At 43.8% G+C, this 16,327-nt stretch overlaps 1 protein-coding gene across 8 annotated transcripts in view; it reads right to left on the bottom strand.

Annotated features, from left to right (window-relative positions):
* Positions 1–16,327, bottom strand: part of LOC118384169 (myocardin-related transcription factor A-like) — a 50,203-nt gene that overhangs the window by 14,628 nt on the left and 19,248 nt on the right. For 5 of the 8 annotated variants that reach the window (XM_052518839.1, XM_052518843.1, XM_052518840.1 and 2 more), the window contains one exon: positions 13,660–13,725. In XM_052518839.1, the coding sequence (XP_052374799.1) occupies positions 13,660–13,725 (66 nt within the window). Of the gene's footprint in view, positions 1–13,659; positions 13,726–13,812; positions 14,091–16,327 lie in introns of those variants that run through there. The other 3 variants (XM_052518845.1, XM_052518846.1, XM_052518844.1) reach the window with 3 other exon arrangements.

Here is a 16,327-nt window from a genome sequence, read left to right as displayed (position 1 = left end):
CTTTCTTCTTGCCACTCTTCCATAAAGGCCAGATTTGTGCAATATACAACTGATTGTTGTCCTATGGACAGAGTCTCCCACCACAGCTGTAGATCTCTGCAGTTCATCCAGAGTGATCATGGGCCTCTTGGCTGCATCTCTGATCAGTCTTCTCCTTGTATGAGCTGAAAGTTTAGAGGGACGGCCAGGTCTTGGTAGATTTGCAGTGGTCTGATACTCCTTCCATTTCAATATTATTGCTTGCACAGTGCTCCTTGGGATGTTTAAAGCTTGGGAAATCTTTTTGTATCCAAATCCGGCTTTAAACTTCTTCACAACAGTATCTCGGACCTGCCTGGTGTGTTCCTTGTTCTTCATGATGCTCTCTGCGCTTTTAACGGACCTCTGAGACTATCACAGTACAGGTGCATTTTTACGGAGACTTGATTACACACAGGTGGATTGTATTTATCATCATTAGTCATTTAGGTCAACATTGGATCATTCAGAGATCCTCACTGAACTTCTGGAGAGAGTTTGCTGCACTGAAAGTAAAGGGGCTGAATAATTTTGCACGCCCAATTTTTCAGTTTTTGATTTGTTAAAAAAGTTTGAAATATCCAATAAATGTCGTTCCACTTCATGATTGTGTCCCACTTGTTGTTGATTCTTCACAAAAAAATACAGTTTTATATCTTTATGTTTGAAGCCTGAAATGTGGCAAAAGTTTGCAAAGTTCAAGGGGGCCGAATACTTTCGCAAGGCACTGTATGTAACCAAGATGTATGGGCTGAACAAATTGACCCTCATTACACCTTCTAATTGAATTTAATGAAAGATAATAAAACAATAATTGCTGTTGCTCTCATAGCACCCTAATCTTCGTTAATTAGATATTCATTGTTGAAAGTGTTTTGTGAACCTTCCTCCACCAAATAATCAACCAACATGACTGCGAAAAATACATCTAGCCTCTTGAGCAAAACACTGTACATCCTGACCACTTGCCACTGAAGAAATGTACATGGTGAAAGATTCCTTCTCAGTCCTTCCCTGCGCTCCTAAATGGACTGACTGTGTATCTGTGGCTAAGCTTACGAACATCATGGACCGTGATGGGATTTATGCATCCAGAATAACTAGAGTCACCTAAGTGCATCTGCGAGCGTGAGGACGAGTGTTTCATGCATGGTGGTGTGTGGATCACGTCTTCTCTGCAGTTCTACTAGTAGCAGCGCGCAACGTCTTAAAAGTGGATATAAATAACATGTAAGGTAAGATATTACCAGGTCTGCTTATTATAGCCCAGTTTCACACAGTGTGACACAAACACACCCTTACACCACAGTCGGCTAACCATGCATGCAGTCGCGCAAATATTGTTAACGATTCCAACCATGAGAAAAAGTCATGATTGTTATTTAATTCGATACACGGTATGTGCTTTCACTCGCTATAACAGCCATCTAATAAAAACAGCTCATGTCAATCATATAAAACAATAATCAACTGTCATTAAACTGTCCAAAATGGACAATAAAATATCTATTCTATTTTAAAGGTCATTTTTATTCCTGTCATTGAAGGCTTGACAATACGTTTCATTGTTATCTTGAATTAGACAAATGCTTTAAATTGCAAAAATCTAAATGTCTCTCCACAGAGACATGAGTGTGTGCGTCCTGAATATGCTTCACTGCTTTCTAGGTTAGAGCGTATACGCTATGGACAATCCCATTATCTTGACTTAGTAATTCATTTTCATACACTCGTAACAATGTGCGTAAAGAAAACGTATGACTGTTAGACAATGTCCTAGAATGTTGTGTTATCCACCCAACAGTGCACATTCAGGCTAATGTTTGTCTGGACAAAGAGCCAATTGGCTGAACACTATTAATACAAAAGTATGTGGACACTCCTTCAAATAAGTGGACTATTTCAGTCACAAGCGTCAGCTGGACTCTGGAGCAGTGGAAACGCGTTCTCTGGAGTGATGAATCACACTTTACCATCTGGCAGTCTGATGGACAAATCTGGGTTTGGTGGATGCCAGGAGAACGCAACCTGCCCCCATGCATAGTGCCAACTGTAACGTTTGGTGGAGGAATAATAATGGTCTGGGGCTGTTTTTCATGGTTCGGGCTAGGCCCCTTAGTTCCAGTGAAGGGAAATCTTAACGCTATAGCATACAGTGACATTGTAGCCGATTCTGTGCTTACAACTTTGTGGCAATGGTTTGGGGAAGGCCCTTTCCTGTTTCAGCATGACAATGCCCCCATGCACAAAGAGTTCCATACAGAAATGGTTTGTCGAGAACGGTGTGGAAGAACTTGACTGGCCTGCACAGCACGTGTCCACATACTTCTGGTCATGTAGTTACGTATCTCTGAGGTGGTGAGTAGAAATGTTGCAGGCCTCCGATTGAACCAGTCCTGCGGTCAGCAGTGATCAGAGGAGCCTGAGACTGAGCATCGCCCCGACAGTTAACATTCATTTAGCTCTTCTCTATTTCTGTGGTTCAAACAAAAACATTGCTTTTTCATGAGACCACTTCCTCACTGCTCTCTGATTGGATGGAGTGGTGCAACCCTGGGATTGCATAAGACAGAGAATGTGTCCCAAATGGCACCCTATTCCATACAGTGTGCACTACACCAAAAATATAAGGGGGAATGAGAGGAAAGAGAAGTGGCTGTCTGCACACTGACAGTACCAGCAAGGAGGACCTATTTTGAAGTGATACTCAGACCTAGAGGTTAAATATGTATTCAGGAGGGAAGCGAGAGGACGAGGGGTAGCGAAAGAAATAGTCAGGAGACATGATGACTCACCTGTCGTCAGGTGGTCGTTTAGCAGACCAATGCCATTCCTGTGACTGCTGCTCTTTCCCTCTCCTATTCTCTGCCATCTCCTCACACCCTCTCCTCTCCTGTTCACTGCCATCTCCTATTCTCTACTGTTCACTGCCATCTCCTATTCTCTACTGTTCACTGCCATCTCCTATTCTCTACTGTTCACTGCCATCTCCTGTTCTCTACTGTTCACTGCCATCTCCTATTCTCTACTGTTCACTGCCATCTCCTATTCTCTACTGTTCACTGCCATCTCCTGTTCACTGCCATCTCCTATTCTCTACTGTTCACTGCCATCTCCTGTTCACTACTGTTCACTGCCATCTCCTGTTCACTGCCATCTCCTATTCTCTACTGTTCACTGCCATCTCCTATTCTCTACTGTTCACTGCCATCTCCTGTTCACTGCCATCTCCTATTCTCTACTGTTCACTGCCATCTCCTATTCTCTACTGTTCACTGCCATCTCCTGTTCACTGCCATCTCCTATTCTCTACTGTTCACTGCCATCTCCTATTCTCTACCATCTCCTATTCTCTACTGTTCACTGCCATCTCCTATTCTCTACCATCTCCTATTCTCTACTGTTCACTGCCATCTCCTATTCTCTACCATCTCCTATTCTCTACTGTTCACTGCCATCCATCTCCTATTCTCTACTGTTCACTGCCATCTCCTATTCTCTGCCATCTCCTATTCTCTACTGTTCACTGCCATCTCCTATTCTCTACTGTTCACTGCCATCTCCTATTCTCTACTGTTCACTGCCATCTCCTATTCTCTACTGTTCACTGCCATCTCCTATTCTCTACTGTTCACTGCCATCTCCTATTCTCTACTGTTCACTGCCATCTCCTGTTCTCTGCCATCTCCTATTCTCTACTGTTCACTGCCATCTCCTATTCTCTACCATCTCCTATTCTCTACTGTTCACTGCCATCTCCTATTCTCTACCATCTCCTATTCTCTACTGTTCACTGCCATCTCCTATTCTCTACCATCTCCTATTCTCTACTGTTCACTGCCATCTCCTATTCTCTACCATCTCCTATTCTCTACTGTTCACTGCCATCTCCTATTCTCTACTGTTCACTGCCATCTCCTATTCTCTACTGTTCACTGCCATCTCCTATTCTCTACTGTTCACTGCCATCTCCTATTCTCTGCCATCTCCTGTTCTCTACTGTTCACTGCCATCTCCTGTTCTCTACTGTTCACTGCCATCTCCTGTTCTCTACTGTTCACTGCCATCTCCTGTTCTCTACTGTTCACTGCCATCTCCTGTTCTCTACTGTTCACTGCCATCTCCTATTCTCTACTGTTCACTGCCATCTCCTATTCTCTACTGTTCACTGCCATCTCCTATTCTCTACTGTTCACTGCCATCTCCTGTTCTCTACTGTTCACTGCCATCTCCTGTTCTCTACTGTTCACTGCCATCTCCTGTTCTCTACTGTTCACTGCCATCTCCTGTTCTCTACTGTTCACTGCCATCTCCTGTTCTCTACTGTTCACTGCCATCTCCTGTTCTCTACTGTTCACTGCCATCTCCTATTCTCTACTGTTCACTGCCATCTCCTATTCTCTACTGTTCACTGCCATCTCCTATTCTCTACTGTTCACTGCCATCTCCTATTCTCTACTGTTCACTGCCATCTCCTGTTCTCTACTGTTCACTGCCATCTCCTATTCTCTACTGTTCACTGCCATCTCCTATTCTCTACTGTTCACTGCCATCTCCTATTCTCTACTGTTCACTGCCATCTCCTATTCTCTACTGTTCACTGCCATCTCCTATTCTCTACTGTTCACTGCCATCTCCTATTCTCTACTGTTCACTGCCATCTCCTGTTCTCTACTGTTCACTGCCATCTCCTATTCTCTACTGTTCACTGCCATCTCCTATTCTCTACTGTTCACTGCCATCTCCTATTCTCTACTGTTCACTGCCATCTCCTATTCTCTACTGTTCACTGCCATCTCCTATTCTCTACTGTTCACTGCCATCTCCTATTCTCTGCCATCTCCTCACACCCTCTCCTATTCTCTGCCATCTCCTCACACCCTCTCCTATTCTCTGCCATCTCCTGCCACCCTCTCCTATTCTCTGCCATCTCCTCACTGTTCACTGCCTCTCCTATTCTCTGCCATCTCCTCACACCCTCTCCTGTTCACTGCCATCTCCTCACACTGCCATCTCCTATTCTCTGCCATCTCTTCACTATTCTCTCCTGTTCACTGCCATCTCCTATTCTCTGCCATCTCCTCACACCCTCTCCTATTCTCTGCCATCTCCTCACACCCTCTCCTATTCTCTGCCATCTCCTCACCCTCTCCTATTCTCTGCCATCTCCTCACACCCTCTCCTATTCTCTGCCATCTCCTCACACCCTCTCCTGTTCACTGCCATCTCCTATTCTCTGCCATCTCCTCACACCCTCTCCTATTCTCTGCCATCTCCTCACACCCTCTCCTGTTCACTGCCATCTCCTATTCTCTGCCATCTCCTCACACCCTCTCCTATTCTCTGCCATCTCCTCACACCCTTTCCTATTCTCTGCCATCTCCTCACACCCTCTCCTGTTCTCTGCCATCTCCTCACACCCTCTCCTATTCTCTGCCATCTCCTCACACCCTCTCCTATTCTCTGCCATCTCCTCACACCCTCTTGTTCTCTGCCATCGCCTCACACCCTCTCCTATTCTCTGCCATCTCCTCACACCCTTTACTATCCTCTGTTCTCTGCCATCTCCACACACCCTCTCCCCCATCTCCACACACCCTCTCCCCTACTGTTCTCTGCCATCTCCACACACCCTCTTCTCTCCTGTTCTCTGCCATCTCCTCACACCCTCTCCTATTCTCTGCCATCTCCTCACAGCCTCTCATATTCTCTGCCATCTCCACACACCCTCTTCTCTCCTGTTCTCTGCCATCTCCTCACACCCTCTCCTATTCTCTGCCATCTCCTCACAGCCTCTCCTCTTCTGTTCTCTGCCATCTCCTCACACCCTCTCCTATTCTCTGCCATCTCCTCACAGCCTCTCCTGTTCTCTGCCATCTCCTCACACCCTCTCCTCTCCTGTTCTCTGCCATCTCCTCACACCCTCTCCTCTACTGTTCTCTGCCATCCCCTCCTGTACTCTCTCCAACAAGACCCTGGCCTTGTTGCTTAGTCTGGCCCCATGCAGAACTCTGGTTCTCTTCTGATCAACGTAAGAAAAAATAAGTAAACATAACAGAGAAGCAGCAATAGCAGATATAATAACGTTGAGCAATACGCCCCAACAAAGCTGCTACTGTGACTGTCTAACACTGTTGCATTTTAACCACTCGGAAAGCACAGTAAAGAAAGATTCTAACGTATCAAGGCTGTTAGTAGTAGAATGAAATGCAAGCCTTCTTTTGTGTTGGCCGCACATTGAACTCAATCCCGCTGCACACAACACTGTGTGCCGTTTCACTTGTTACCGGCAAAGGTTCATGGAGAGTGCCCAGGGATGGAAGACTCAAATGACTACTCTAGCCAAGTCTGACAGCCACTACACACATCGGTCTGAACAGAGTGTGACTAAATTCAACGGCACCCTTTGTCTCAATATTACTAAAAGGAGTAGATTACAATTGGTATCTTCTCTAATACTCCAAAAGCATGGAGAATAGGCATTGTTAAATACTTGTCTAAACGCTAAGGTGGTCTGTGTCAAACCATAAGACTTACCCCTTGTGTGGTTCCCTACAGAACACGGAAAATGTGAGAAATGTATAATAGTGTTCTGTTCCTGTAATACTAGGCATTGTACTGTAAATACGAACAACTTGTAATGCATAGAGAGTAACATTAGTACATGTGCATTTCCTTTACTGGGCCAAATAGGGATTTGAAAGTGAAGAGAGAAAGCGTTCTATTGGCGGTTCAAAACCCTGACTGAGGAGGATCGTGCATCCTCAATGAATGAAATGCCAAAAGAAAAACATGTCTGCTACTGGTTTATTACTCATAAACCCAATCAGACTGAAGCCATTCATGTCCATAACGGAAATGTATAATTTCCTTTGGTACACTTGTTCTCTGAGCTTACTGACGGACATTTTTTACCGGCCAAAGCATTTGTCTACAATATGAGGTTTTAATATTGTACTATATTTAGCCTTTGGACACATGGGGTTACTGTCTTGTTCAAATGATCGGATCTTAATTTTTGGTGCTGTATATACAGTGCCCTCTGTAATTACTGGGACAGTGAAGAATCTTTTCTTATTTTTGCGAGGTCGTCATTGAAAATAAGAATGTGTTCTTAAATGACTTGCCTAGTTAAATAAAGGTAAAATAAAAATAATAAACTGTTTAGAAATTACAGCACTTTTTGGACCTGAAAATAGCTGTACAGTGACGCTCCCCATCCAACCTGACTGAGCTTGAGAGGCTCTGCAAAGAAGAATGGGAGAAATACAGGTGTGCCAAGCGTGTAGCGTCATACCCAAGAAGACCCAAGGCTGTAATCACTGCCAAAGGTGCTTCAACTAAGTACTGAGTAAAGAGTCTGAATACTTATGTAAATTAGATATTTCCATTTTAATTTAGAATAAATTGGGGTGTTGTGTAGATTGATGAGGGAAATAATTGTTTTAATCCATTTGATAAAAAAGGCTGTAACGTAACAAAATGTGGAAAAAGTCAAGGGGCCTGAATACTTTCCGAATGCACTGTATATTTGCACATCTGCTCGTCAAACATCTCATTCCAAAATAATGGGCATTAATATGGAGTTGGTCCCCCCTTTGCTGCGATAATAGCCTCCACTCTTCTGGGAAGGTTTTCCACTAGATGTTGGAATATTGCTGCGGGGACTTGCTTCCATTCAGCCACAAGAGCATTAGTGAGGTCTTGTGGCTGATGTTGGGTGATTAGGCATGGCTCGCAGTCGCCATTCCAAATCATCCCAAAGGTGTTTGATGGGGTTGAGGTCAGGGGCTCTGTGCAGGCCAGTCAAGTTCTTCCACACAGATCTCGACAAACCATTTTTTTATGGACCTCGCTTTATGCACCGGGACATTGTCATGCTGAAACAGGAAAGGGTCTTCCCCAAACTGTTGCCAAAAAGTTGGAAGCACAGAATAATCTAGAATGTCATTGTATGCTGTATCGTTAAGATTTCTCTTCACTGCAACTAAGGGGCCTAGCCTGAACCATGAAAAACATCCCCAAGAACATTATTCCCCCTCCACCAAACGTTACAGTTGGCATTAGGGCAAGCAGGGAAGAACTTTGAAGAACTGACTTGTTGGAAAGGTGACATCCTATGACGGTGCCACGTTGAAGGTCACTGAGCTCTTCAGTAAGGCCATTCTACTGCCAATGTTTGTATAGCTGTTTATGCTCGATTTTATACACCTGTCAGGAACGATGCACATACTTTTGTATATACAGTTGAATTCGGAAGTTTACATAAACTTAGGTTGGAGTCAATAAAACTTGTTTTTCAACCACTCCACAAATTTCTTGAAAACAAACTATAGTTTTGGCAAGTCAGTTAGGACATCTGCTTTGTGCATGACAAGTCATTTTTCCAACAACTGTTTACAGACCGATTATTTCACTGTATCTCAATTCCAGTGGGTCAGAAGTTTAAATACACTTAAATACAAGTCGACTGTGTCTTTAAACAGCTTGGAAAATTCCAGAAAATTGACATCATGGCTTTAGAAGTTTCTGATAGGCAAATTGATATCATTTGAGTCAATTGGAGGTGTACCTGTAGATGTATTTCAAGGCCTATCTTCAAACTCAGTGCCTCTTCGCTTGACATCGTGGGAAAATCAAAAGAAATCAGCCAAGACCTAAGAAAAAAATCCCAGAACAGCAGCAAAGAACCTTGTGAAGATGCTGGAAGAAACGGGTACAAAAGTATCTATATCCACAGTAAAACGAGTTCTATATCGACATAACCTGAAAGTCCGCTCAGCAAAGAAGAGGCTACTGCTCCAAAACAGTCATAAAAAAGCCAAACTATGGTTTGCAACTGCACATGGGGACAAAGATCGTACTTTTTGGAGAAATGTCTTCTGTTCTGATGAAACAAAAATAGAACTGTTTGGCCATAATGACCATCGTCATGTTTGGAGGAAAAAGGGGGAGGCTTGCAAGCCGAAGAACACCATCCCAACCGTGAAGGTCGGGGGTGGCAGCATCATGTTGTGGGGGTGCTTTGCCGCAGGAGGGACTGGTGCACTTCACAAAATAGATGGCATCATGAGGACGGAAAATTATGTGGATATATTGAAGCAACATCTCAAGACATCAGTCAGGAAGTTAAAGCTTGGTCGCAAATGGGTCTTCCAAATGGACAATGACCCCAAGCATACTTCCAAAGTTGTGGCAAAAATGGCTTAAGAACAACAAAGTCAAAGTATTGGAGTGGCCATCACAAAGCCCTGACCTCAATCACATAGAACATTTGTGGGCAGAACTGAAAAAGCTTGTGCGAGCAAGGAGGCCTACAAACCTGACTCACTTACACAAGCTCTGTCAGAAGGAATGGGCCAAAATTCACCCAACTTATTGTGGGAAGCTTGTGGAAAGCCACCCAAAACATTTGATCCAAGTTAACCTCTTATTGGTATTGGATAGAAAACACTCTAAAGTTTTCAAAACTGTCAAAATATTGTCTGTGAGTATAATAGAACTGATATTGCAGGCGAAACCCTGAGGAAAATCAAACCAGGAAGTGCTTCTTTTTTGAAAACTCCATGTTCCATAGCCTGCCTTTGCTCCATTTGACCAAATTCCTTTTCCTATCGTTCCTCAAGGTGTCAACAGTCTTTAGACATAGTTTCAGGCTTTTATTTTGAAAAAATGAGCGAAAAAGATAACATTGCGTCATTTTATGGCCGGGTGCCAGCAAGGTTTGTATGCGTAACAGAGTTTGGGCAGCCATTGCCTTTCCCTCTCCGACTGAGAAAGACAGTTGCGGTTGATATATTATCGATAACATATTTTAAAAACAACCTGAGGATTGATTATAAAAAAACGTTTGACATGTTTCTGTGGACATTACGGATACTATTTGGAATTTGTCGTGACTGCTCTTTCTTGTGGATTTCTGGACATAACGCGCCAAACAAACTGAGGTATTTTGGATACAAAAATAATCTTTATGGAACAAAAGGAACATTTATTGTGTAACTGGGAGTCTCGTGAGTGAAAACATCCAAAGATCATCAAAGGTAAACAAGTAATTTGATTGCTTTTCTGATTTTCGTGACCAAGCTACTTGATGCTAGGTATACATAATGTTTGGTCGAGCGTTCGATAAACTTACACAAATGCTTGGATTGCTTTCGCTGTAAAGCATATTTTCAAAATCTGACACGACAGGTGGATTAACAAAAGGCTAAGCTGTGTTTTTCTATATTGCACTTGTGATTTCATGAATATAAATATTTTTAGTAATATTATTTGAATGTGGCGCTATGCAATTCAGCGGTTGTTGATGACAATTATCCCGTTAACGGGATGGCAACCATAAGAAGTTAAACCATTTTAAAAGGCAATGCTACCAAATACTAATTGAGTGTATGTAAACTTCTGACCCACTGGGAATGTGATGAAGGAAATAAAAGCTGAAATAAATAATTCTCTCTACTATTATTCTCACATTTGACATTCTTAAAATAAAGTGGTGATCCTAACTGACCTAAGACAGGGAATTTTTACTCTGATTAAATGTCAGGAATTGTGAAAAAGTAAGTTTAAATGTAGTTGGCTAAGGTGTATGTAAACTTCTGACTTCAACTGTAGGTAATTAAGGTCACAGTTATGAAAATGTAGGACACTAAAGAGGCCTTTCTACTGACTCAAAAACACCAAAAGAAAGATGCCCAGTGTCCCTGCTCATCTGCATGAACGTGCCTTAGGCATGCTGCAAGGATGTATGATGACTGCAGATGTGGCCAGGGCAATAAATTGCAATGTCCGTACTTTGAGATGCCTAAAACAGCGCTACTGGGAGACGGGATAGACAGCTGATTGTCCTCACAGTGGCAGACCACGTGTAACAACACCTGCACAGGATCTGAACATCCAAACATCACACCTGTGGGACAGGTACAGGATAGCAACAACAACTACCCGAGTTACACCAGGAACGCACAATCCATCAGCGATCAGACTGTCCGCAATAGGCTGAGAGAGGTTGAACTGAGGGCTTGTAGGCCTGTTGTAAGGCAGGTCCTCACCAGACATCACCGGCAACAACGTCACCTATGGGCACAAACCCACCGTCGCTGGACCAGACAGGACTGCCAAAAAAGTGCTCTTCTCTGATGAGTCGCGGTTTTGTCTCACAAGGGGTGATGGTCAGATTCACGCATATCTTCGAAGGAATGAGCGTTACACTGAGGCCTGTACTCTGGAGCGGGATCGAGGTGGAGGGTCCTTTATGGCCTGGGGCGGTGTGTCATAGCATCATCAGACTGAGCTTGTTGTCATTGCAGGCAATCTCAACGTTGTGCGTTACAGGGAAGATATCCTCCTCCCTCATGTGGTACCCTTCCTGCAGGCTCATCCTGACATGACCCTCCAGCATGACAATGCCACCAGCCATACTGCTCATTCTGTGCGTGATTTCCTGCAAGACAGGAATGTCAGTGTTCTGCCAAGGCCAGCGAAGAGCTTGGATCTCAATCGCATTGAGCACATCTGGGACCTGTTGGATCCGAGGATGAGGGCTAGGGCCATTCCCCCCAGAAATGTCCGGGAACTGACAGGTGCCTTGGTGGAAGAGTGGGGTAACATCTCACAGCAAGAACTGGCAAACCTGGTGCAGTCCACGAGGAGGAGATGCACTGCAGTACGTAATGCAGCTGGTGGCCACAACAGATACCGAATGTTACTTTTGATTTTGAACCCCCCCCTTGTTCAGGGACACATTATTCCATTTCTGTTAGTCATATGTCTGTGGAACTCTTTCAATTTATGTCTCAGTTGTTGAATATTATGTCCATACAAATATTTTCTTGTTAAATTTGCTGAAAATAAACTCAGTTGACAGTGAGAGGATGTTTCGTTTTTGGCCGATACCGATATCCAATATTTTCCATCCAAAAAAACCCAAAACACCGATAACTGCTTTTACAAATTTTAGCGGCCTATTAAGCATTCTAGTAGAGTTAAATAGTTAACACACACACATGGACGCAGCTGTCTTAGGCACTGCATCTCAGTGCAAGAGGCGTCACTACAGTCCTTGGTTTGAATCCAGGCTCTATCACATCCGGCCGTGATTGGCAGTCCCATAGGGCGGCGCACAATTGGCCCAGCATCGTAAATAAGAATTTGTTCTTAACTGACTTGCCTAATTAAATAAAAAGGTCACACACACAAAAGGTTATTTGGTTGGCATTTACGCATGTCCCCATTACCAGTAAAACATAATCAAAACCTATTTCAATGCTAATAATAATGAAAATGACTGCAGTTTTTACTGGTCATTGTTTTCAGGCTGGTTGTATTGGTGCTACCTAGGTACCAAGCTAAAGCTAGCTACCCCAGAAGTTGCAGTCAAACAAATGATGCTTTATTACCAACGCGGTATTGGAAACGAAAGCCAACATTACCCACGGCAGAGAATGGTTAAATATAGAGGTTATATTATCTTGGCTTTAATGGATTTCACCTTCGAGTCGTCTCGCTGAAATATTGTTACTCTTTCAAATGACTGCTTGACTTGTTGACTGCTCGATCCACACAGCAGACATTGTGGGCTAGTTTAGGAATGCTGTGTGCAACATTTTACGTGTCGTCATTACGTCATGTACCTTCATTATATAGGTATGCACGTCAGCTTTGACATGGGTTTTGTACAATCGGGCGTTAAACTAGACATAGGCCGATACGGGCATTTTTAACTAATATCGGCCGATTACGATATGTTCACCGATATATCGTGCATCCCTAATATAAGGTCCAGGCAATCTATACAACTATTAAGATCTGATCATTTGAACATATTTACATTACTTTATTCATGAATTGTGTAAAAAAAACAGTAACCCCATGTGTCCAAAGACTAAATATAGTACAATACAGAAACAGCTGTAGTTCACAAACAATGAGTTGAATCATATATTTGCCATATTTGGGCTAAGATCAGGTCACCTGTATTTACTATGTTGATACCAAATTTCACGCGTTTATACCAAACAAAATGTGTTCTGTGGCACATTCTGATATTGTCCTAAATATAGTTAGAGGACGTAAATGGGTTCGTAAAGGTAAAAAAGGTTCCTGGAACTAACCCGTGTGAAACAGAGAGGAAGTCTATCTTAGTAATGTGAACATTCATTGACTGTGCAATGAATATAACAAGTGTAACAGCTCAAAATTAAATGGGGCAATGAATTAAACGCACAGGCCCCAGTACACACTGACTGAGTTTAGCATTCAAAAGTCAGAAGCAGAGGAAGGAGCTCGATCCACTTTGCTTTGAAGACTGACAACGGCATTTCTCAGAAAAAAAAAGACGCCGCCGATTTAACCACAAGCATAATCATCAGGATCTCTCGAATCTTAGAACATAAAGCAAAGCATTGAGATGCGTATAGCCATGTAAGACACTATACTGTTGTATATTAAGTGCCTGTTATGAAACAAGTGAGGTGACTACAACAGGAGTAGCTGTACTGATTCTTATGGGCGTGAGGATAGGTCAACAAGCTATCCATTCACTTTGAAAAGCAAGCTAATGAGGTGAGGTAGCAGCTAGAGGAAGGGGAGATTGGTTTGGGGATGAGGCAGTTTAACGGACGGGAGAGAGTTACTTACGTGGCATGATCCCCTGGCTGACCAGCTCCTCACGGGTCCGTCTCTGCTGGAGTTTGAGCTGGAGCACTGCATAAGAGGGACAGCAAGAGGTCAGTACACTACAGACAGAAGCAGCCAGGGCAACAACCAATAGTGAAAACTTAAACGCCCTACAGTCAGTTTCCGTTCCGTGCTCTTCTCCTTGGGAGGAAATACAAGGCCGGTTACAGCCGTGTTGTAAATTAATATAGTGCATCTTTCTGGGAGGTTGAAGCCAAGAGTTGAAGAGTACCCTACTCACTGCTCTTCTGGCCCTCGCTCCCTCCTCTCCCCCTCCCACAGAGTCGTCTGACAGCCGATACAGAGGTTATCATCAGAGGCAGGGAGGAGAAATAGCGGGCAGACGGTCCCTGTCACACAAACACACACACGCGCTTCCTGTTTCTACATTCACACAGCAGCCGGGTTGTCGCGTTTTGACAACTTCTACCACACAGAGAGATAGAGAGGACGACACTTCCGCATGGCTTGAACAATGCTAATGCAGAGGGTTTCTTGTAAAAACAGGAAGGCCCACATTCACCACTCACAATTCAAAATAGAATGAGGTGTTATATTGAGAGGAGTATGTGTACAGATAAATGGTAACACTTCTGTACTGACTAAATGTGTATGACATGAATAAATGTGTCTTGCTAACAGCTGCCTAATCTCAGCTAGACCAATAGAAGGAACACAGAAAGCTAGTGATGGAGAACACGTTCTCTGCATCACATCATCATTGCTATCCCTTGTTTACACTTCAGCCACAGCGAGCTGAGTGGACTCATGTAAGTGATTCCTGTCAGATGTGAGGTAAAGTAAACCTACATCTCAGTACGCGCATAAGTGGTTTTCATGAAATTAGAGATGTGATACTGTACATGCAAGGGGAAGTTAAGCTGTTACAGTGTACTATATATCCATACAGTATGTGGCCTGGTGTTCATGTGTGAGAGTATGATTGTTGGACCAGTCCATTAGACTGTACACAAAGTGATGCTTGTGTGCACCTCCTTAGGTAGTTGTGTTTGTAGCTGGTCTGCTGCCTACATGTGAACCACAGGGAAGCATACTGGGCGATGTGAGACTTCTTTCTCATGGTTTCCATCTCTCTCTGAGCTCAGCCTCTGCGTTTATCACATCTCTGACCAGCGTCAACATTTCTGACAGTCCTGGCTGTCGCCGCCTTGGCCAAATCATCCTCTTTTTTCTTATATGGCCGCTTGACGTAGGACTCCCAATAGTCCCCTCGACAGGAGACTAGATTAAATGGGTTTACGGGGGGGGGGGCACGCACAAACACAGACACTCCTCCAGCGACAGATGATTTGCTAGTTGTGCCAAGGACTGACAGGGGGGGGGGGTGATGCCAGCTGCTTATACAGAATCTTTTCTAGGCAAATGCTCTAGGCAAATGCTCACTCTGAAGTTTGAATTCATTACCGAATCCATTGAATTCATTACCGTTCTCAGTACCTCAATGTGATGTAAACGAGAACATGACATTTTCCTACCACCTGCCCCTCTCCATATCTCCCTTTGTGCTCAATTTATGTATTGTCACCTTTCTCTGTGCGTCACTGCAAAGCTTCCTGTGCACTTTTTCTACATTGCCTATTCAATCGTTTACTTCTTTGAAAATATTTTCAAAACCTTCCATTCCCTCCATCCCAACCCTGAGATGAAACCCATCCTCTCCCTGCTGGTTTCTATTTGTGAACCACACTGTAATGTCTGGGAACTCGATCTCTCTGCCCGGCCCAGCCTGTTGAGTTACAGGGAATATTACTGTAAAATCACCCGACCCTCAAACTGCTCCGAAGCAGAAATCTAAGGCCTGGGCTCGGCCTGGCTGCATGAAGGGATGTGAACATGTGAACAGACCTCAACCCTCCTCAATCAGGGTCAAGGTATGCTGTCCACCTCAAACTCTGAAGTCAAACCGGCTGCCAAGGCAGGTGCCTGTGGGTTACCTCATCGTACAGTGTCTCTGGAAGACTGCACGTCTCGGTGCAAATTACTTCTCGGTAAATCACAGTCTGTCTCAATGGTTCCAAGTCCATCTCAGTGTCTCAAGCCTGTCCCTGTTTTCCCTCAGTGTCCATCTGTGTCTTAATCTGTCTCTGTAGGTAACACTAAACACCACAGTATCTTCATCAGTCTCAGTATTCCTCACCTTAACTCAGTGGGCCAGCATATCTGCCTCACAGCACATTTATGTTTCTCTAAAAGTCAGTGAGAGATTCTCAGTGTGTCACGACTAAGTCTGTTCAGGCTCTTTTTGCTCCAACTCAGTTGGTGTCACGGCCATGGCAGCACCCACAGGTGCCTCAGCATTGTCCACTGGGCACAGAGTCCTGGCGCTGCCCCATCTGTACCGGGGCCAGAAGGTCCACTTAGTATCTGACCAGCAGCCCAGAAGACACCAGACACCCACTCAGCCGGCCTGAGCAGCATAACTCAATACACACGATTCACTGAGAAAAACTCAACTGTATAGCTGGGTGTGTTTTATGGGGAGCTATGAAACAAAAGCCAAGTAAGGAAGAATAAGGATAATAATTCTCCATAATGATGCTAAATCAAAAATATATAACCAAACAACGATATCAATGAAACCATATCTTCCACATCTCATATTATAAAG

The sequence above is a fragment of the Oncorhynchus keta genome, chromosome 5, assembly GCF_023373465.1.
Source record: "Oncorhynchus keta strain PuntledgeMale-10-30-2019 chromosome 5, Oket_V2, whole genome shotgun sequence".
Classification (NCBI taxonomy): Eukaryota; Metazoa; Chordata; class Actinopteri; order Salmoniformes; family Salmonidae; genus Oncorhynchus; species Oncorhynchus keta.
This window is presented reverse-complemented; position numbering and strand designations above follow the sequence as displayed.